This window comes from Phoxinus phoxinus (assembly GCF_949152265.1).
Source record: "Phoxinus phoxinus genome assembly, chromosome: 10".
NCBI lineage: Eukaryota > Metazoa > Chordata > Actinopteri > Cypriniformes > Leuciscidae > Phoxinus > Phoxinus phoxinus.
The window spans coordinates 3,673,336-3,697,231 of record NC_136885.1 but is presented as its reverse complement, the minus strand read 5'-3'; the positions used below and the strand labels follow the sequence as shown (position 1 = coordinate 3,697,231).

The window sequence follows — 23,896 nt, the reverse complement described above, 5'->3', positions numbered from 1 at the left end:
GTTTTAAAATATATTAATATTAAATGATGAGAGAATTTAACATTTTTGGGGGAACTATCCTCTCTAATGTAAACCGTAAACACCTCAACCAATCTGATGTGCATGATCCAAATTAAATGTTTATGTGATTGGAAGGGTGGTGTAGACCATAGGAGGAAACATTATTAGGCAAACACTTGAATCCCACTATCTTTTCAAACGGATACATGCGCATATTTACATCTTACGAACACGCCTATGTTTATTTTCATCCAGTGGAGGAGACAGAATATTTACTAAATATTGGCTATACAGCTCTTGCTAGTGTATTTTTGTTGTTGCCATTATGACACTTTTCCCACTTTGCATTGTGCCAAACAACACCGCTAACTGTGGTAGGATCCGTGTCACGAGGCCTCGTTTGGTGTGTGGTTTACTCTCTTTTGACAGGGCTGCATGTCTGAAAGTGCCAAAAGATTTAAGATAAAGATATTCCCGGGTGACATGAACAAGCTCACCATTCCCTCTTCACCGTGGAACCGCACGGCAATGCCTTGCTTGAGTTTCTCATTGGAGGACTTGGACACAACCTCACAGCTGCTGCGGAATATAGAGTCTGAAAGAGGAAGATAAAAACATGAATAAAGGAAGTGGAGAGAGAAATGTGAAGGATCCTTTTAACAGATAATGTGGAAATTCTTCTACCTCTGTGAACAAGAAGAATGTCATTTTCATTAACCGGCCGGTGAACCATATCTGAGTCAGGCTGTCCGGCCAGAAGATGTTCATAAAACCACTCACACCTGTCTTTAAATGGCTGAGGAAGAGAGATAAACAAAGAGCCGTTAAACACGACGACGATCATCAGTCTTGATGCACTGCTGAAATCTTAGGCCAGAAACACACTTCACACACGGATGCAAATGCAGACCTGAACACTTGAACAATGCAATGCGAGCACACAGCAGGTCAAACTACGGCTGCACATATGTTCTTTTAGCATCGGTATCGCGATTATGAAGAGTCACATGATCGCAGGACGTGCGATGTCATGAGCCGGGATCGTAGCTAATCTGTACGGGCCAGGCACCACGGTTCGAAACGCACATGATTATTTGATTAATCGCAAAGTTTAACCATCATAGAGCATCAAAGGTCCTGTCAGGTTAAACATTCAAGTGCTTTTAAAACATTCAAGCACACCGAGCAGCACGCAAACACCGAATTATGTTCTCTCTCGTCGATTTGTAATTGAACGGACGCAGACGTAAACTTATGATAAAAATGCCCGTCTTGGTGAGTATCCTCACAGTCGCTCACATGAACAAACAATTGACAGGGAGTTTGATTGACAGGTTATCTGACCAATCATACTTCGCCATCCGCCATTTTGTCCGACAGAGCAGTCAGCAGAGTTAGTAGATTAACATGGGAAGATTTTAACTTGAAAAGAGAAGTTGAACTTAAAACAACATTCCTTCTGATGTTCATTCATGTTTATTTGATGCTATAAATGAACTAGAAGGAAGAGATGATCGGTTCACGAGCAGCTTTAACTGAGGCGACACAGCGCTCTGTCACACACATTAAAGAGCCACAAAACGGTATTTATTGTTTACATTTCTTTAAAAAATTACCAAATTTGAAAGTTGAGACTTTGTTTAACATCAAAAGTAACCGAAAAATCAGCTGGTCTGTCCTGTCTGTCAGTGTGTTGTCAGTGTCCTCTCTGCTCCACGATGTATTTTTCACTGCGTGAGAACATGGCATGTGTGTGTGTGTGAGAGCGGCGTAGCTTGTCGGACATAGCGACAGTAACTAAGGGGGGCGGGTCTTTGCGAACGGTCAATTGAGAATGAAAACTGATGGCTATCATTATATTGGATCCGTGCATTCGGTATTAAAGTGACGGCAGCCGAATAAACCTGTTGCTGTCTGTCATTACTGTTAATCAAAGAACAAAATACAAAGTCAAGTCACCTTCATTTATGTAGTGCTTTTTACAGATAGTTTCAAAGCAGCTTTACAGAGATTATAGGAAATTAATGCAACAAAGATTGTTTTGGCTGTACAGCAGATCTAGAAGAAAGTCATTGTCCAGGTAAAGTAAGTTTTGATTGATTCATTTCTGTTGTAAAAATCTATATTTATTAACATAAGACCATTTTCAACTGAACGCAGAAAACTTTAATGCGCTCTGGCCGTTCATTTACACACACAGTAAAGTAGGTTTCATAGTGCAAGTTTTTGAACACGGGTTTTGAAAGCGATACCGTTAGTACGGGGTTATTATTGTTGCAATATTCCAAATAAATAGATTCATATTCACAAATAAATGTAAAGAGATTCACAAAAATGTATCGAATTCACAAATAAATAGATTAAGATCCACAAATAAATGTAAAGAGTTTCACAAAAAATTATAAAATTCACAAATAAATAAAATGAGATTTGCAAATAAATAAAATATTTACAAATGTTTTATAATTTTACAAACACAACTCTGCCTGGCATTTATTTGTGAACCGATTTCTGTGCATTTGTAAATCGCGGCACACATTTGTGAATCGGTTCCTGTGCATTTGTGAATCCCCTCACGCATTTGTGGATTTTGAAACACTTCTAGCGTTGATGTGCAGATAAATCCACAAATAAGTGGACTCCACCCACCGTGTACTCAAGCCAATCAGATAACGGCCACATCGAGCTGGCCAATCGTAGCACGTTATTGCTTCAACCAATCACGTTTGGCTTTACACTCGGGGCGGGAACTGATTCTTCTTGCATCCTTGAAAGGAGCACTGGAGCAGTAATGTTAGTAGCGCTGAACTGTGTGTGGTAAAAACACTGTTTTCAAAAGATTGTTGGAGTTTAAGGCCTCTTTATATTTCCATCAGGATACACTCAGGGAATTATGATAATCAGAGATCCCGAGCATCATGAACAGTCTCTACACCGGCAAGAGGCGCGACACAGCGCGTCAAAAGCAAATAGGCACTGTCTATTCACTGCTGCCGCTGCAGTTTCAAATAATGTAAAACTAGCATGTTTGAAATGTTAACACATATTCCCTATCTGCTTAGCTGCAGACATGTCTGCATAATCGTACTCTTAACGGCTCTGATCGTCTACTTATTGACTAGTGCTGGTTACTTGAAAAATCATACTTCGTGATAGTGTTTACGTTACTGGACGCGGGGCATTCATTGATAGTAAACGGATGCCCGCACTTCAGATGTAGCGGCTACTTAATGCAATTATTAGGACATCGTGTAATTTAAGGACACAATCATTAAATTACAGAACATTTTGCCTTTTAAAGCACAATCGCGGTGACAAATAGCAATAGGACATAAATAAATGTCATGTAGAATACCAAATATGAGCCCAAATGACCACACAATATGTAACAGTACGAGCCTCAGCATCAGCGTGTAATACTAGTACTGGGGTCGATGCTGCAAATAAAATCTTGCAAAGCAAATTAAAAACTCTGTGTAGCAGTCAGAGTCTAAATAGTGTAGCTATTCATGGGTTGAACCCAGTTATTAATTAGTCAGCTACTTGATGCTTTTCTGTTCTATCTTGAACAACGTGACGCGTCCATAACGCGTTGTTCCCAACAGAGATGTGCTGTTTCTCAGGCTTTTTTCAAGGCTCGGCTTGGCTTGACAAGCAGTCTAATGGTGTAATTCTAACACAATTCAAACTTTAAACATATTTTGCTGTAGCAATTTTATGGACCTTTATGCGTACACTTCCTATTTGAGCGAATGCATGCAGATGAATGATGAATGAGCAGTTATTTCAGAGCAAGAACGCCCCGAGTGTAAAGCCAAACGTGATTGGTTGAAGCGATAACGTGCTACGATTGGCCAGCTCGATGTGGCCGTTATCTGATTGGCTTGAGTACACGGTGGGTGGAGTCCACTTATTTGTGGATTTATCTGCACGTCGACGCTAGAAGTGTTTCAAAATCCACAAATGTGTGAGGGGATTCACAAATGCACAGGAACCGATTCACAAATGTGTGCCGCGATTTACAAATGCACAGAAATCGGTTCACAAATAAATGCCAGGCAGAGTTGTGTTTGTAAAATTATAAAACATTTGTAAATATTTTATTTATTTGCAAATCTCATTTTATTTATTTGTGAATTTTATCATTTTTTTGTGAATCTCTTTACATTTATTTGTGAATATGAATCTATTTATTTGGAATATTGCAACAATAATAACCCCATAGTTATCATCTCCATGTAAACTTCAAAAACGTTAATCTTTCTTTACAAAGTAACATTGCCAGGTACTTGTCTGGCCAGCATAATACAGCGTTTTTAGTCGTTTCCACGGATCCGTGTGAACGGGAATCATTTTGAGAACGTTTGCAGAAGAAAAAACTTGTCGTGAAACAAAAAAACTTTGAACAAAAACAAAAAGAAAATCACTTTTGCAGCTGTAACTAAGATTAATTATATTTAATGTATACAGTGAAGACTATGCAGTGTGTTATCTAACATTTGACTATACAATGTCTGTACCTGAATACTGTTAGACTTACCTGAAAAACATAGCACTTTACTTAATTTGTATCTTTGTTCTATTGTATTCATCTACGCTTCATATTTTCTATGCAGATTCACTCCAACAACAAAATTGCCTCAATCATTCTAGAATGATTCATTCTTTCCAAATAAAGCTTTATTTAAATCATCTGGTAAAAGTGTCCTCATACGACCTAAAGTTGTTCCTAAAGACACACGGTCTGTTTAAGGGACTCATGCTCACCTGGCCTTTGATAATATGCATGAAGCGAGACATGAGTTCAGGACATTCCAGCAGGAAGTGGAAGTGGTTGAAGATAATTTTGGGATTCCTGGGAATAATGAAAGAGCGATTGTAAGAAAGCGTTTTCAAAGTATAGAGCTACACATGCATACGTACACATATGCACACCGCTAGCCATACACTAAAGTTTAAAGGGATAGTTCACCTGAAAATTAAACTGTGCCATATTCACGCATGTATACTTTATTCCTTATCATTTTCAGCATCATTACTCCGGCCTTCAGTGTCACATGATCCTTCAGAAACCACTATAATATGTAAGGAATAATTGACAACAGGCCGTTGAATTATTATAAAAATAATGCACACCCGAGGTGGTAATGCGGTCACGACGCGAAGCGGAGTGGCCGTTACACCTCGGGTGTGCATTATTTTCTAATAATTCAACGGCCTGAAGTCAATTATTCCGCTTATACTACAGTTACCACACCTCGAAATATTGTTCAGATGATGAATTTCAAGACGTTTGTAAAGTTTTTGTCATTAAAACGCTCTTGTATGTAGGACTAATTCCTTGCGCATCTAAACCCATGCTCCGTTGCTAATTCCAAAACGTCATTTTAGAGTTAGCGGAGGTCTGAGCCGCTGATAGCAGACTAAAGGCCACTTAATGCTGGACACACGTAACGACTAGAAACATTCTCTGACTGTGAATGCAGCAGATTTTAAACACCGCTGTGAACACAGACTGAACGCGCTTACATTCATAACCGGCCTTACAGTAAGTGTGTCCCCGGCTTTATGCAGTTATTAATGCAGTTATGAGAGAGAAAGAAGCATTCGCGTCAATATTATTATTTATTTATTCAATTCGTTTTAATTAATTCGTTCATTCTTTTTTTTTCTATTAGTGACAGACTAGCCTAATAAATGAAACACAAAGCCCTTTTAACAAGTATAGGCCAATCAATAATTTTTTTTTTAATATATTATCTGCAGCAGGACTATCAATTTATTGAAATATTCTTTTTAATTTTCTATTGATTATATATAGGACTATATATACTTTATTTTTTAAAATTAAACTGCATATTTCCATTGATTGTGAAGTTAGACATTGAGAACTGCAGATAAAGCACATGCGGCTGCAGTTTTCTTGTTATGAATTGTATCCTATTTTCCGTTATTACAGTTGACTACGCGCAGTGATATGGAACTGTAATACGGTTAAGACCTGCCGGAACTACTTTAGCCGTGCGGTTCCCTGAACATAATTGCACACCTCAGAACGTTCGTCAACCAATCAGATTCAAGCATTCAATGGCCCTGTAGTATATGATGCTGTAATGCTCAAGAAACATTTATGATTATTTTCAGTGTTGAAAACAGTCGTGCTGCTTCAGATTTCTGTGGGAACTGATCTTTTGTTTTTTCTTCAGGATTCTTTAATGAATAGAAAAACCAAAATAATATTTTGTATCATTATAAATGTATTCAATGTCACTGATCAACTGAACGTGTCCTCCTTGATGAATACAATTTATAATTTCTTTAAAAAATACATTTTGTAAGTAGTTTTATGATATTGCTTTTGTGTTTTTAAAGCTTGTTGTTGTGCAGATGCGGTCACTATGAACAATCATTGTATAGAAAAAGAGATGCATGAAGATTCTGTAAAATGTTTCTTCATTATTTACTATCAGGAGTAAATTAGAGCATACTATTCTTTACTAAGCAGTGTGACAGATTTATAAATTATAAATGTATTAGATGTTCTGGACTTACCTTGTCACGAAACACTTGAGTACTTCATCATGTTTACAGACAAACTCGATGAATCGAGGAGAGGTCATGCTAGATATCAGAGAAGGGGAAGAGTGTGCAGGGTCTCAGACTTGGCGATGAGAGTACATGAATTATGCATTAATTAAAGAGCCATTTAACCATCTAATAACATTATCATTAGAGTAGCAGTCGGGTGACGATTAAACCTTATTATTAAACAATTCATAACGTAATAACTGCACATAATGTAATAAGCATTTCATTATTAATGCAATAACATTTTCATAATGTAATAACTTTCTCAAATCGCAATAAAATCTTGAGTTCAGAATTTAATAACCATTTTTCACATTGTGTAATAGTTATTATATATGAGACATTTATTACATCATGAACACACTGTAGGAAATAATGCAACCACAGTTCACAGTTGTTTACAATATAATTGTCTTTCAATATAATCAATTTGATCACAAAATAGACTACATTGTGAACTCAACATTTTGATAAATATTCTACAAATTTTGTGATTATGACATTCCATCATAAATCATAATAACCCAGAAACACTTTTTTTTAAAGGAATTCTAAGTTTTTAAATCGTTTTTGAGATATAGTCATAAACGGTCGTCATATAAACTTGTTTATATTCTACCAAAATGTATAATGCATTTATAATTCAAGTGATATGATTCTCTACAGAGTTGATTTTCATTTCTATACATAACTAATGAACTAAAGACATTATTGACCAAATCATTTGGTTGAAAGCTCGTCACAGGATGTTATATTGATTATTTGGGTTATGTATAAAAGTAATGCACAGTAATAACAATAATAGCATGAATATTTGAATCTGGTGCTTTTCACAGATTAAAACTTTAAAAAAGGATTTAGATTTTTAAAAAATGTACTGTTAGGTACCGTACCGTACCTGTTACATAAAAAAGACTAATACTTTTTATGTAGGCTTTAGGCTTTCCTGTAGCTCAGTGGAAAGAGCATTGCGTTAACAACGGAAGTTTGTGGGTTCGATCCCAGGGGATTACACATACCCATGTATAAATGTAAAGGATAATGCAATGTAAGTCGCTTTGGATAAAAGCGTCCGCCAAATGCATAAATGTAGAATGTAATGTTTAATAAAAAATATAATAATAATAATAATAGTATGAAAATTTAAATCTTGTGCATTCTCTAGTTGGTTAAAGACTGGATTTAGATTTAAAATGTTCTGTAATAGAATAACAATATTGTTTCCTGTTTAAAAAAAGCTAAAACAATTATAAAAAATATGACGTTTTGCCGAGATTATAATTTTTCTCATAAAGTAAAAATTGTTTTTACATGAGCTCAAGATTCTATTAAAAATGATTACATTATGAACATTTTATTAGATTAGTAATACAATACTTATTACATTATGAGTTGGTATTCCCCGTTGACTTTACTTATTCTACACTTTTGAAGCATTTAGGTCCACTTATAAAGTCCACATGTAAATGCGAGTTGTTGACGGTCTTTTATCTAAAGTCCTGCAGTGTATTGAAGATATACATGTTGTCAGTATGTGTGTTTTCCTGCTGGGTATCGAACGCATGGACACGTTGTCTCTTTCGAACAAGCCATGTTCTGCAGTTTATTTTGAGGTGACGTTTCATGTGTGAAAATTACTCTTCATCAACCATTCTCTCAATCTTGACATTGTCATCCTGGAATATGGCCATGATGTGTGTTCCTACCTGACAACATGATCTTTACTCTGTGACACATTAAAGGAAGCTGTGCTTCTATATTTCATGGCCAAGTCCAGGTTACAATAGATTGATAAACAACTAAAAACCTTTATAATATGCTCAAGATACATTTTTAATAAAACTGATTCTAGACTGACTTTGTTTAAACCCCTTTCAAGGGTGTCAGAATACATTTGCTCCACAGAGGACTATAAATATGGTTTCAGATCACTGTGTGGCATCTCTTGCTCCCGGCACGATTATCATTACAGAGTATACAGCTTTTGCACAGTGGTTTTGTGTGGACTGGTTTGAGTTTGAGGTCAGTCTTACCCATGAGGCATCTGACAGGAACAGCACATGTAGAAGGCCTGGATCACGGCGCTCAGGCGATTGGCTATCATCGAGATGACGTCCTGACCGTCGGCATAACCCTCTGGTGTCTTCATCACGGAGCCGGCGTCCAGTAACAGTGGGGCACTTTCGCTGGATCCCGAGGGGTCCGCCTCCTGCTTTTTCAGGAAAAGTGAGGCGATGTCATTTCCTGAGGATGAGGATGATGCGTCTGTGCTCTCCTTCTCCAGCTCAGTGGAGATGAGGACCTGCCATTCATCAAGAGAGTGCCACAACAGCTCCAGAGGCTGGACAGAAACACAAGAGAACGTCACTTCAACACAAGACCGGAGAAATCATGTTCCTCTGCAGCGTTCAACATTAGGCCCAGGTGATATAGTGGATATTTATACAAACGGTTAGTTCCAGTCCTTGATTCTGATTGGCCAATAGCTGTGTTTTATTCACGATAAAACACGGCTATGACCGCTTCACCCAACGATTCTATGTATCACTACACAACACCCCTAGCAACCACTCTTAGCAACGTAAACACATGTTTTATCTCATCGATATTGTTCACTGAAGCTATAGTAGAGTATTGTGAGAGATCGAGTGAGCGAGTGTTCCTGCATTTACAGTAGATATAGCATTTTCCTTCAGGTCAGTCCTATATATTCATAATAAAAAAAATCTGTTTGAATGTCCGCTGCAATATCTTGTCCTTTTAACAGTGAAGGGGTTTTCCCGAGCCCATAGTCATCTGTCAGTGTCGTCTTCTTCTCCTGATCACAAGTTTGAGTCCTTTCAATGTAAAAGTCTTCTCTACGGACTGACTCGCTTATAAACACAGTCTTTGCCGCCATCTATTGATGAAATAATGAATGTAACTTCTGTAGCTGTTTACGGTCAGGGACTATTTTTTCCAGCGGAAGGAAGGCATTTAGTGATTTTACTTCATGAAAGTTGCATTGACACATATTTTTCACTTTAATATTGGTATTGTGTGGTAACCGTTTTATAAAAGCAATAAGGTACTCAAGGCCAGTGCTGTATCGTGAATAAGTCTGGACATCATTTTTTGGACACTACTACATATGATCTTTTATATAAAATGAAGTGAAATTGTAATATTCACCATATAATAATATTCATTCATATATCGGCCAATATACTTACTCACGATACAGAACAGCCTCTTGTACCTTATTGCTTACTTGCAGTGTATTATACAGTGGTGGCCAACAGTGATGTCCAGCCTGGAAAATTTTCAAAATACTTTGTCAGATAAATTTTTAACTTAAACAAGTTTAGTGTTTTTTTTCTTCCCTCATATTTAAAAAATATCAAATATTTTCCTCATATTTTGAGGGTCATTAAACACAAATATCCTCTCTGGACATCACTTTTTGGACACTACTACATATGATCTTTTAAATAAAATGAAGTGAAATTGTAAATGTATCTGCCTGATTATATTGTATTTATCTGGACATTAAGTTTTGCAGCAGTGTCATTACTTCTATGAATCTCCACTGTATGTTTTTCTGTGCTTGTGCAGCTTCACGCATTCGCCGGTCTCCGTGCTTCTGTAGCTTACATTCACTTACTGATGTCCCCATGATTTATATAACAAATTATGTCATTTCTTTAGTCATTCTCAAGTCATACAGTTCAAGTCATTAGATCTCAAGTCATTTTCCTCATTTAGTCAGACTCTGCTCAAGTCATGTGACTCGAGTCCCCCACCTCTGATTATTAATAACAAGAATTTTATTTTATTTTACAGAACAAGTACAATATTAACATTTATGGTTATCTTAATTTCATTATGAATTTTGGGAAGGTGGTTGGCTCATGTTGCGTTCCCAAATGCAAATGATAAGCGACTCAAACACACAGAGTAACATTTACTGTGAATCGAAAGTGAAAATGACAAAATGACAGAACATTACTTTCTTTGAGCTTCTGAACATTGGCATTGAAGTAAGATTTGCTTGCCATGTAAAGCCCACTGACCTTGAACACCTGGCTACGGGGCGTCTTGTTCCCGTTGTAGCACATGTCACTCCCGTTGTTTGGGGAGGACGGTCCCAGGCAGAACACGTGACAGAAGATCCGGATAATCCGGAGAAAACTCTTAGTTTGGACCTCAAAGTTACTGGACAAGCTGAATGGAAACAGAGTGAGGAACTGATCTGAGTAAAGGAAGGTCTAAATAAGAAGAGGCATTTCTTGAGGATCGTGGATAACGCAGACGCACCTCAGCAGTTTGTGTCCATTAGTGGTGGCCACGTCAGCCAAGCTGGTCAGGATCCTTTGGTAGTTGGAGTCGTTTTGCTGAGAAACATATTCTAGAACCTGCCGTAGCTTAGACATAATGGTAACACTTTACAATAAGGTTTTATTAGTTAACATTAGTTAGCATGAACTAATAATGCAATAACTTCTACAGCATTTATTAATCTTTGTTTATGTTACTTTCAACTTTTACTTTTAATAAAAGTTGTATATCTTAACATTAGTTAAATGCACTGTGAACTAACATGAACAAACAATGACCAGCTGTATTTGTATTAACTAACATTAACAAAGATTGACAAATACAGTAACAAACGTATTGCGCATGTTAGTTCATGTTAGTTAACAAATTAGCCTTATTGTAAAGTGTTACCAAAATAATACGGGTGAAACTGGAAAAATGAGAATATGGTGCAAAAGTTCATTTATTTCAGTAATTCAACTTAAAAGATGAAACTAATATATTATATAGACTCATTATATGCAAAGTGAGAAATTTCAAGACTTTATTTGTAATAATTTTGATGATTATGACAGTTTATGAAAACCACAAATTCAAAATTAGAATATTGTGAAAAGGTTTTCATAAGCTGCAAGCCATAATTATCTAAATTATAACAAATAAAGGCTTGAAATATCTCACTTTTGTAAGGTTGGAAATAATCCAAGATTATTTCAATGCAACAAAGACACTGCTTTTCATTAAGACATTTCCAGCATAGCGGTGATATGGGTCTGTGGGCCGGAGGTTTGGGACAATGGGGGAAATTGTGATGCTCTGATTGGTCAGTTTGAATATCTCACACCTAGGTGTTAAATCACACGGTTGGGGAAGTGACAAAACAGGATGTAACGGTGGTTCTGCCTCTTGTCTTTGGATGCCAAGCTGGGTGGAGGGAGTCTATCTCTCCCTCTCTCTCTCTCTCTCTCTTTCTCTCCCTCTCCCTCTCTCTCTCTCTTTATATTTCTCTCTCTCAGGTAACATTTTACATTTAAATGCTGGGTACAAATGGTTTAAATTCTCATTACATCATGTTGTAACTATTTAAGTGTAAACATAACCTTATTGCACATTGAACTTTTATTTAATTCATGGAGTCAGATTAAAACGAGATAATTGCATATGAGAACCTGTTTCTTATTTAACCAAAATTCCTTTAAAACGCTGGAAAGACTAGAACACGCGCTTCCTTACCGGCTGTTTGGAGACCGGAAGTTGGGCCAAATAGCCGGCGTTTTTACACTTTGCATGTAATGAGTCTATATAATATATTAGTTTCATCTTTTAAGTTGAATTACTGAAATAAATTGACTTTTGCACGATATTCTCATTTTTCCAGTTTCGCCTGTATTCAACATGTAAAAAGGCATGTAGGCACATAAACTTGTGAGGAAAGATAGATGAGGAACAGAGAGGCGTACCATGTTTTCTTTAATGTCGTCATTCTGGGTCATCTGTATGAGCGTCTGAAAGAGTCTGCCGTGGTGCTGGATGAGAATCTCACACGTTTCGCCATAACCACCCTAATATTACACACACACACACACACACGAGCTTTAGTGTCCAGCAAATGAGTTATTATCGTTAGCTAAAACTAAAACTAGGATGTAGACGATATGACTTGTGATTCGGTCTAGAGTTAGTTTTAGCCAAGACTCGGCTTACTGTATTTATAAGCTATAGTTCACCCCAAAATTTTAATTCTGTCATCACGTACTCACTCTCATGTCGTTTCAAACCTAGGAGATTTCCGTTCGACTTACAAACACACATGAAGATATATTTTATGAAACCTGAGAGATTTCTGTCCCTCCATTTAAAGCCCATTCCTCTAAAACTTAAAAGATCCCAAAAATTGTCATAAAGGCATCGTAAAAATAATCAATCGAGCGGTCTAATCTAAACCCAAGTCTTCTGAAGAGACACGACGGCTTTATATGATGAACAGATTCACAAGGACACGCAGACTGTAGTAAACACACACACACACTGTAGTAAACACACACACACACACTGTAGTAAACACACACTCACATGCTTGTGTGACGAAAACAACACGAGAGTGAGTACAGAGTTTCAGTGACAATACTAAATAAAACTACTTCATGTATAACATAATGTATAATAATGCAATGTGGGAATGTTTGTGGGTCATGATAATAATCTTATTTTAATAGTATAATTAATAATAATAAAAACCTCTCTTCTTTATTTTGGCTTAAAATATCGCAATAGTATCGTATCGTGAGTTCAGTCTCATGAGTATATCGTCACACAACCCTGAGAAAAACTATTAAAAACATTAAGACATTATTTAACTGTAAACTGAAATAAAGCTAAAATAAATAAAATATAAACATTTGTTGAAAAACTTAAACTAAACTAAAACTAGAAATGTTGCCTTCGCAATAAATAATAAGTTTAAGATGAAACACTAAAACTGTTACCTGGAAATAAAAACTAAAACTGAAATAAAACTAAAGGAAATTAAAATAGCAATATATATATATATTAGGGGGGTAGCGATACACATATTTGTATTGAACAGTTCGATACGAGGCTTTCGGTTCGGTACGCATCACAAACCGAACGATTTGGTCCGACTAAACTTTTGTTAGCAGTCGCGACGACCACAACGTTGCCCAACAAGCGGAGCGAAACTGCGCTACTCATTATTTTGTGCTTCACGGACCGTTTATCAGATTGGACCAATGACGGTGCAGCGCGTCAGTGCGATCTTGATCAAGCGACACTGTTACTAACAGCGCTAAGAGATCCAGTGAAGAAAGCATTTGAAGTAATAACATCTCTGCGAGATCTAGTGTAGTGAGAAACATTACAATTTCTCCGTTATTAACCGTTGATCTCTATCAGATCAACCAGTGCTGACGTGGAAACCAGGAGAAACATTGTGCCGTGAATTAACCAGTTATAGGCTTTAAGTCCACAGATCAGCAACATTCACCATGGACTTACTATAGTAACACTCACTGACACCATGGACGTATGGCAGGAATAGTGAAATGCTTTCAAGTACGTCACACGTCTTTTTCCAGCACTTCAAAACTCAAATATTATCATGTAATGTTATTTTTAATGTGATGATCAAAACAATATTTGTTCATCCTTCTAAAAGTTTCAAGATGTAGGAAAACACACTTTACAAATTTATCTGGAATTTCATTCTTTTTACTGTATCGAAAACGTACCGAACCGTGACGCCACTGTGTCGTATCGAACCGAACCCTGAATTTTGTGAACCGTTACACCCCTAATATATAACTAATATATATATATATATATTAAACTAATTAAATGACAAAAGCACATAACAAAATCACAAAAAATGAAACAACTAAAAATGTAAAACTGAAAGCTAATGTAAGATATGAACAGTGAAGCTCCGGTAGGAGTGTGTTCACCTGCACACACAGGTCCAGCGGCGTGACCCCGTTCTTGTCGGGCAGATACTTGGATCCCCTGAGCAGCAGAATCTGAGCCGTGTCCCTCTGACCGTGACTAAAACACAACGACAAACAGCTTGACAACTGCACAATATCAGTATCTTCCCTCCATGTCAACAAGTGTCGATCCCTCCTCATTTTCTGTGATGTTTTGCAGTTTGTTCACTGCAAGTACACAAAGAAGTTCTTATCTTGAGTGTAAAATGAACAGCAGATTGTGGGCGCAACAAAAAAGTTACAACTTACACACTGCAAAATATTTTTCCATTGCACCGTTAAACATATAAACATAATATTTACGGAAGCCTCTGATCAGGGGGCTGTTCCATAAAAGATGCTAAGAAAAGCGGGGATTAAACTCCAAAACCCGACTTGAATAAACCTAACAAATAAGTTGGGGCTAAAGCGGTTTCATAAAAGGTAATTCAAGTTCACGCAATCCCACTAATTTGATCCAGGTTTATCTAGTCTAGATAACTGCGTGTGCACGCGTCTCTTAAGCAGCCCTGGAGGTCGATCATAGATCAAATCGATCCACCATCAAACTGCATATATTTTGTGCTGTTTTATGCGTTTGAGACGTGGTGTTTGCAAAACTTACATTTCACAGGAATATTCTCCATCTGAAAATATTAGAAAGTCGTGCAAATAGTTAAATTTTGCAGTAAACTTCACAATGAACGAGCGCTGCTGCGCGCATGCGCGCCAAATAGGAGTGCAATAATTCTGACTAATATACATTTTGCTTTGAAAATGAATAGGCTATGCGATATTTTATTACACCAGAAATATCTTCTGATTATAATAATTTATCTTTAGGATGTTGGATCAGTTGCAGTGAACTTATATCTCATTAGGCTACACTAATTTTATACTTATAATAAAACAATTGAACAGAAGTAGGCCTAATTCAGGGAATTTTTTTTTTTTAAGAAACCAAATATAATAAAGATACAAAATTTAGTTTTGGGTTTAGGACCTAAGCTACTTAAAAAAGATGACTTATACTTATTTAATTAGAATGCTAGGAATTACAGCTTTTAAAGCAATCTTTTTTTTTGTGGAGAAAGCAAGAAGGTTTGGTTAGATTTAGTTTATACAGTGCATTATTTAGAGAATAACATGAAATTAAGAGCAAAAGTATACATTTTGAAAAGATATGTGCAACTCTAAAATCAAAGAATATTCCATAAAATAAAGGAATACATATTAGCCTATAACTAAATAACCTTCCCTGCCTTAATTCTAGTTATTTGTTATTTTATTTATTTACTTATTTATTATTTGATATTTAAATAATATTAATTTAATAACTTATTATGAATTATGTGTCATTATAAGAGTTTCATATAAATATGTGAATGTTTGATTTTTTCCTTTTTTTTTCATATGTAAAAGTGTCTAACTATGTACTTAATGGTTGTTGTTCTAATTGTTTTTATGTGTTGGTGGGTATTATCACAAAAGAAAAAAGTAGAAGGAAAAATAAGATTTATTGGGGGGAAATATTATGTCTTTAAAGGAACTGTCCATTTGTATAATTGTGAAATGTATTTGAATTGAAAGACATAATAAAGTAAAATATAAATGCTAAAATATTGGTTGTTAGACATTAGATGTGCCTTATTTAGAATTTTAAACCTACAATTTAGTGTATTTTTATGATATAAATAACTGTAAAGGGACTATTGTAATGGGGTAAATCAAGTGTAGGTTAATATAGCAATTACTAAGCTCAGATTCATCTTACCAGTTTAAATGTATACTGTGCTTTTGTAATTATTTATTAGGGCCCAAGCCTTGAAAAGGCGAAGGCCCTATTGTTTTTCTTCGGATTATTATTTATTATTATTATTAGGGCCCAAGCCTTGAAAAGGCGAAGGCCCTATTGTTTTCCTTCGGATTATTATTATTATTATTATTATTATTATTATTATTATTATTATTATTATTATTATTTTTCTTACGACTATTCGGGCACTTTTGGGTCTCTTAACGTGCTCAAAAACTCTTGAAACTTTGCACACGGGTCAGAACCTGCGGCCATTAGAGCCGGACTGAAGCTGGTACCCGGGCGTGGCAGGGGGGCTCGACAGCGCCCCCTGGAACGGGGTCCGAAAACTTGGTCCATAAATCAAACACGCTTGCATGAAATAATATGAAACTCGGTACACTTATAGATCTCATCGGTTCATATATCCTTCGTGCTCTGACTTTTTACCCCAGCCCAACAGGAAGTCGGCTATTTGGCGTAGTTTAAAAAACACATGCAATGGAATTTAAAATACTCCTCCTAGAAAATTCAACCAATCACCACGAAACTCGGTGTGCATGAAGTCAAGACATGGAGGATGAAAAATTGCCAGGGGATTTTTGATATCTCGAACGGTTTGGCCGTGGTGAGGAAACGAATTTATGGCGAATATTGGAAACAGGAAGTGTGTTATAACATCCTCATACATTAATTGATCTGGATGAAACTTCAGCAGTGTGTTCGCTGTAAGAGGCCGATCACATGGATGTGACTATTGTGAGTCAAAGTTATAGCGCCACCAACTGGCAGCAGGAAGTGTGTCACTTTCAAAATGCTTTAAAATCACCCTCTTATTTTTACCCGATTTGCTTCAAACTTTATGTGTATAATGTAAACACACGGCAGATGTAGACCTGTGAAAGGATTATTGATATCTTAAATACTGTTGCCATGGCAATGCAGCAAACTTTAATATTCTTTTTTAAAGTTTTTGAGACTCTTAGCATGCTTGAAATTGCATGAAACTCGACAGACACTTTACATTTATTGCCTAGTACACTTGTGCAAAGTTTCAGAAACGGGCGTGGTAAGGGGCTCAGTAGCGCCACCTTTAGTCAAAAATGGGGTATTAGTTTTACCTACAGTAACAAAAATCGGTATTTATATTTATCTCCCCGAGCCGGACAACTTTCTAATTTACAGTCATTAGCTCCGACCAACAGGAAGTCAGATATTTTGGTTTGAATGTGATTTGATGGGAATTTTGCCAGTCTCTCTCAGTGTCTGTGTGTGTGAGAGAGGAGGGGGGGCTTTATTTTAACCCTTTCTCTGCTGTGTGGGACTTCTCGGGCACTTTTGGGGCCCTTAACGTGCTCGAAAACTCTTGAAACTTTGCACACAGGTCAGAACCTGCGGCCATCAGGGCCGGGCTGAAGCTGGTACCCGGGCGTGGCAGCGGGGCTCAACAGCGCCCCCTTTAACGGGGTCCGAAAACGTGGTCCATATATCAAACTGAATATTGCATGAATTAGTATGAAACTCGGTACACATATAGATCTCATCGGGCCGAACAACTTTCGTGCTCTAAGTTTTACGCCAGCCCAACAGGAAGTCGGCTATTATGGGTTGTATGAAAACGCACGCCCCTGGAATTTTATATACTCCTCCAAGAAATTTAATTTGATCTTCACCAAACTCGGTCAGCATGAAGTCAAGACATTGAGGACGCTAAATTGCGGACGGATTTTTGATATCTCGAATGGTTCAGCCCCCCCCCCCCTTTTCTGTGTGTGTTTGGAGGGGAGCAGAAAGACTCACACTGATACAAGCTCTAAAGCAGACTTCTTCTCGACAGTCAAAGCGGGGTTGCGTTATTGCCCGTCGTGCACAGGAACCCGAAAGGCAACGGGGTGGCGGCTTTATATATATATATATATATATATATATATATATATATATATATATATATATATATATAATATAGCTGCAAGCAGCGATGGAGGGCCCAAGCCGGTGGCAGCGCCAGCCCGGTGCCTTTAGTGTAACTAAAGGCACCAGGGTGGCGGTGCCACCGGCTTGGGCCCGTAATCGCTGCTTGCAGCTATATTTATATATATATATATATATATATATATATATATATATATATATATATTTATTATTATTATTTTACTACCTTTTGGGCACTTTTGGGGGCCTTAACGTGCTCAAAAACTCTTGAAACTTTGCACAAATGTCAGAACCTGCGGCCATCAGGGCCCGACTGAAGCTGGGACCCGGGCGTGGCAGGGGGGCTCGCCAGCGCCCCCTTGAATGGGATTCAAAAACATGTCCATATCTCAAACACGCTTGCATGTAATAATATGAAACTCGGTACACATATAGATCTCATCGGGCCGAACAACTTTCGTGCTCTAAGTTTTACGCCAGTCCAACAGGAAGTCGGTTATTATGGGCTGGATGGAAACGCATGTTCTGGCATTTGAAACACTTGTCCTAGAGAATTCATCGGATGACCACGAAACTCGGTGTGCATGAAGTCAAGACATGGAGGATGCTAAATTGCGAGGGGATTTTTGATATCTCGAACGGTTTGGCCGTGGCGAGGAAACAAATTTATGGCGAATATTGGAAACAGGAAGTGTGTTATAACATCCTCATACATTAACTGATCTTGATGAAACTTCAGCAGTGTGTTTGTTGTAAGAGGCCGATCACATGGATGTGACTATTGTGAGTCAAAGTTATAGCGCCACCAACTGGCAGCAGGAAGTGTGTCACTTTCAAAATGCTTTGAAATCACCCTCTTATTTTTACCCGATTTGCTTCAAACTTCATCTGTATAATGTAAACACACGGCAGATGTAGACCTGTGAAAGGATTATTGATATCTTAAATACTGTTGCCATGGCAACGCATCAAACTTTAATATTCTTTTTGGGTGCATTTGAGGCTCTTAACATGCTTCAAATTGCATGAAACTCAACATGCATATCAGATTTATTAGGTACTAGGCATGTGTGAAGTTTCAGAAACGGGCGCGGTGGAGGGGCTCAGTAGCGCCACCTTTAGTCAAAAATGGGGTATTAGTTTTACCTACAGTAACAAAAATCGGTATTTATATTTATCTCCCCGAGCCGGACAACTTTCTAATTTACAGTCATTAGCTCCGACCAACAGGAAGTCAGATATTTTGGTTTGAATGTGATTTGATGGGAATTTTGCCAGTCTCTCTCAGTGTCTGTGTGTGTGAGAGAGGAGGGGGGCTTTATTTTAACCCTTTCTCTGCTGTGTGGGACTTCTCGGGCACTTTTGGGGCCCTTAACGTGCTCGAAAACTCTTGAAACTTTGCACACAGGTCAGAACCTGCGGCCATTAGAGCCGGACTGAAGCTGGTACCCGGGCGTGGCAGGGGAGCTCAACAGCGCCCCCTTGAACGTGGTCCGAAAAACTTGGTCCATATATCAAACACGTTTGCATGTAATAATATGAAACTCGGTACACATTTAGATATCATCGGGCCGAACAACTTTCGTGCTCTAAGTTTTACGCCAGTCCAACAGGAAGTCGGCTATTATGGGTTGTATGAAAACGCATGCCCCTGGAATTTGATATACTCCTCCAAGAAAAATTATCCTATCGCCACCAAACTCAGTCAGCATGAAGTAAAGACATTGAGGACGCTAAATTGCGGACGGATTTTTGATATCTCGAACGGTTTGGCCGTGGCGAGGAAACAAAGTTATGGCGAGAAAAGAAAAACACAATGTGTTATAACGTCTTCATACATTTATTGATCTTGATGAAACTTCAGCAGTGTGTTTGTTGTAAGAGGGCGATCACATGGATGTGGCTATTGTGAGTCAAAGTTATAGCGCCACCAACTGGCAGCAGGAAGTGTGTTACTTTCAAGATACTTTTGACTAAAGTGGGGGGGTTATTTTTACCTACAGTCACAAAACTCGGTCTGTATATTGTGCTTATCGATCCGGACATCTTTCTCATTTACAGTCATTAGCTCCGACCAACAGGAAGTCAGATATTTTGGTTTGAATGTGGTTTTGTCTCTCTCTGACAGAGTTCCCCCTGCCATTCTCTCTCTGTGTGTGTGTGTGTGTGTGTTAGTCCAGTGAGATACTGGAGGAGGAGGGGGGGGGGGGGGGGGGGGGGGGGCAGGAGGGAGGGCACACACACAGACAGCCCCCCCCCTTTTCTGTGTGTGTTTGTAGGGGAGCAGAAAGACTCACACTGATACAAGCTCTAAAGCAGACTTCTCCTCGACAGTCAAAGCGGGGTTACGTTATTGCCCGTCGTGCACAGGAACCCGAAAGGCAACGGGGTGGCGGCTTTTTATATATATATATATATATATATATATATATATATATATAAATAAATATAGCTGCAAGCAGCGATGGAGGGCCCAAGCCGGTGGCAGCGCCAGCCCGGTGCCTTTAGTGTAACTAAAGGCACCAGGGTGGCGGTGCCACCGGCTTGGGCCCGTAATCGCTGCTTGCAGCTATATTTTTAAATGTTCTGTTTCATACATTTTTTAAACTATCTAATTAAATCACAAAACATTCAGCCAGTAAGAAAAGAAAACCTGTAGGATATATATGTATATGTATATAAACCCCGACATATATATGTTTGTAGGTCTATATTGTCTAATTTATCATTGCCTTATTTAAGTTGATTTTCTTTACTGTGATAAAGATCCATCTTTTTGGACTTATAGTGGTTAATAAAGTCAAATAATGGTATGAGAGATTGTCAGTAATTGTGTTCCTATTGGTCAGTGTTAGAGGATCTGTGCAACACCTGAGGCTTAGCCTGATAGTTAGCCTGCCCTGGACCAGGCTAGTTTCCCAGCATAAGTTGCCAGGGTAACTGAGTTTGAACTATTTTAAGTTTGCTTTATGAAACAGAATCAACCGACAATAAGTCTGACTAACCAAAATAAGTCTGGCTTGTATTATAATCTTGTTTTATGGAACAGCCCCCAGGAGTAATGATGGGAATAAAACGGCAGACTGACTGAACTGCATAAATAAGCTCTTCTTTTAAATTATTTAGCCATATACCGTATGATAAAGCGGACACTTGCACATTTTAAGAGAGAGAACATTATGTGAATAAATGACTTTATTAGCGGACCCAAACCCATCCTAAACAGCGCGACAAATAAACTCAGTCATAATAAATAAGTGTAATTTCTTATGTGTTTGTACCAGTATTTATTTATTGATCCTTAAAAAATGTAAATACCATTTCTGAATGTTATTTGAATGTAAAACTATCTACTACCTTGTAACCAATCAGATCAACGTGTGATTGTCAACGAGTGAATCTCTGAGCTGAGTGAGTGAGTGGAGGCGGGGCTCATTTGCATATTCATAGAACCGGGTATACTAAATGAGGCAAGGGCGTCGAGTTACATTCAAGAATTTGAAGCAAAAAACATTTAAATATGTAATTTTGGTGATCAAAGATGAATTTTAAGGGATACAATTATTGACTACAGGGGGACTATTTTAGTGGAAACTTATTTTTACGGATAGTTATATGAGGCAAATCAGTTAGAAACTGAAATTCACAGCATTTCAACAACTTCTGCTCACGTATCTGAAGGCTGCTATTGGATTATTATATATAAATGTCATACTACGTTCTGCCTAGAAAACAAATGGTACATTTGTTTGCTAGCTAGTTGTTACAAAGTCTCTAGTGTGGACTTTACAAATCATGCCGTGTTGCAAAGCATTCCTATCTCTTGTGTTTTTATTAACGACGTCATCAGCGATTAGTCGACTCAACTTTAATCACATACCAGTCAACGCCTCTCTGAGCGCCATGCCGTTCCCCGAACCCAAACAGATGCGTGTGGTTCATTTACAACACACGAGATCCACAAAAGCCGCAAGCGAGTGTGAAATTAGGCACAGAGCAGACCCAGAATTCATGTTTTAAAAGCGATCATCCGTACGTTTAATTACTCTTTCTAATTATGTGTCGTGAGGCATGTCAGTGTTGATCACATCATCATCAGCCTTGAGTGGACTGATATCAGTAATCAAAACAAGAGACGGATGAGTCCTGTTGCTCGGCAACCAAAGCAACGTCTCCTTATCAGGACGATTCGTATTAGTCTGTCATTACAGCAAAGAAAGCTCACATCTCTTGTTATTCTCATTAAACTCACGAGAAAGCCCTGTGTTAAAAGGTTATGAACAGGAAAGATATCCGTTTAAACCTCTAATTACCCTAATTATGTTTCTTGTGCGGTCAGACAACTGTCCAGATTCAGTCACTGGAAGGAAGTTGATTTTCCTAAAGCGGTGGTAAAATGCTCTTTTCACAAGATGTAAAATAAAACTGCGTTTCCACCGCGGGAACTTTCCCCAGGAACTAGGAACTTAGGGCTGGTGCTCGGTGTGTTTACTCCGCAGGATCAGGGTCTAAATGAAGCTCCGGGTAAATATTTCCCTCTCCGAAAGTCCCTGCTGGCGAGGTAGTACTTTTTCAGAGTTCAGGAGCTTTCAGGGGGCGGGACTTGTGCGCTGAAGATGCTGATTGGTTGTGTTCACGCCGCATTTTGATTGGATGACTCCACGCAGCACTCTACTGTAACCGCCATTTTTAAAAATCTGTTGCGGTTCGTGGCTTCATGCAGTGAGAGTCGTCTGTCTGCAAATATGGAATTTAATAAAATAAAAAAACACAGCTGGACAAACGACGAGCTTCAGGCTTTATTAAGCGTATTTGTGGAAGAGGACATTTTCTGCGCGTTCGTCCCAGCCGTCTCACGGTCAATGTCCGCATCGTCTACATTTATATCTAGCATTACGAGCTTTCTGAACACGCTTTAGTATCAGTGCTCGTCTCTTATCTGCCGTTTTGTTAATGACCTCGATAGTAAACCAATACATCACAAACAACTGCAGCACAGTTTGAATCTCCTCCATACTTATTATAAATGTGGCGCTCAAAACTGATTACTGTCCGCCGCAGACTGGGAGGAGCAGTTGCGCACAGTTTATAATCTTCCCGGTACTTTAGACCGCGGTGTAAACGCAGAAAGCAGAAAGTTCCGGGTAATTTCGGTGAAAACGCGGCTTAAGTCTCTGATGTCCCCAGAGTGTGTATGTGAAGTTTTAGCTCAAAATACCCCACAAATAATGTTTTGGTTAAAATTGTCCCTTTTTGAGGGTGAGCAAAAACATGCCGTTTTTGTGTGTGTCCCTTTAAATGCAAATTAGCTGTTGTTCCCGGCACAGGGGGCGGAGCTTCAACAGCTTGGAGAGACTCAAGAAGAAGTGACAACATGTAGAAGCGGGGGCGGGGTTTATGTACATTTTAGGGTTAGTGATGTCACTATCCAGTGAAGAAGCTCATTGTAGTTCCCTACCAGCCGTTTGTTGTGGTCCTTAAAGGGGGGGTAAAATACTTAGTTTCAGTCAATCTCATGTTAATCTTGAGTACCTATAGAGTAATAGTGCGTCCTTCATATCTCCAAAAAGTCTTTAGTTTCATCATATTTATAAAATAAAAATACAGCTTTCCGATTCTATCCGGAAAAAGCCGAGGTCCTTGATTCTGGGCGTGGGCGGAGCTATAGAGTCAAGCGGGAGCGCGTGATACCGTTGTACTTGCATGAATGGGGTGTTTTATCACTGGGACCGCGCTAGGTTTTAATTGCAACCGGTTTGCAAATCCAGCGACGACCTTGTTAATAAAACATTCGTCACTGAAATGA

At 38.2% G+C, this 23,896-nt stretch overlaps 1 protein-coding gene across 2 annotated transcripts in view; it reads right to left on the bottom strand.

The window, feature by feature from the left end:
• hace1 (HECT domain and ankyrin repeat containing E3 ubiquitin protein ligase 1) overlaps nt 1-23,896 on the bottom strand; it is a 45,501-nt gene that overhangs the window by 15,053 nt on the left and 6,552 nt on the right. For both annotated transcript variants that reach the window (XM_079626186.1, XM_079626187.1), the window contains exons 8-16: nt 14,346-14,442; nt 12,345-12,446; nt 10,885-10,991; nt 10,641-10,791; nt 8,622-8,929; nt 6,553-6,621; nt 4,768-4,855; nt 685-796; nt 498-595 (exon numbers count right to left, since the gene is read on the bottom strand). In XM_079626186.1, coding sequence (XP_079482312.1) covers nt 498-595; nt 685-796; nt 4,768-4,855; nt 6,553-6,621; nt 8,622-8,929; nt 10,641-10,791; nt 10,885-10,991; nt 12,345-12,446; nt 14,346-14,442 — 1,132 coding nt within the window. The remainder of the gene's footprint in view (nt 1-497; nt 596-684; nt 797-4,767; nt 4,856-6,552; nt 6,622-8,621; nt 8,930-10,640; nt 10,792-10,884; nt 10,992-12,344; nt 12,447-14,345; nt 14,443-23,896) is intronic.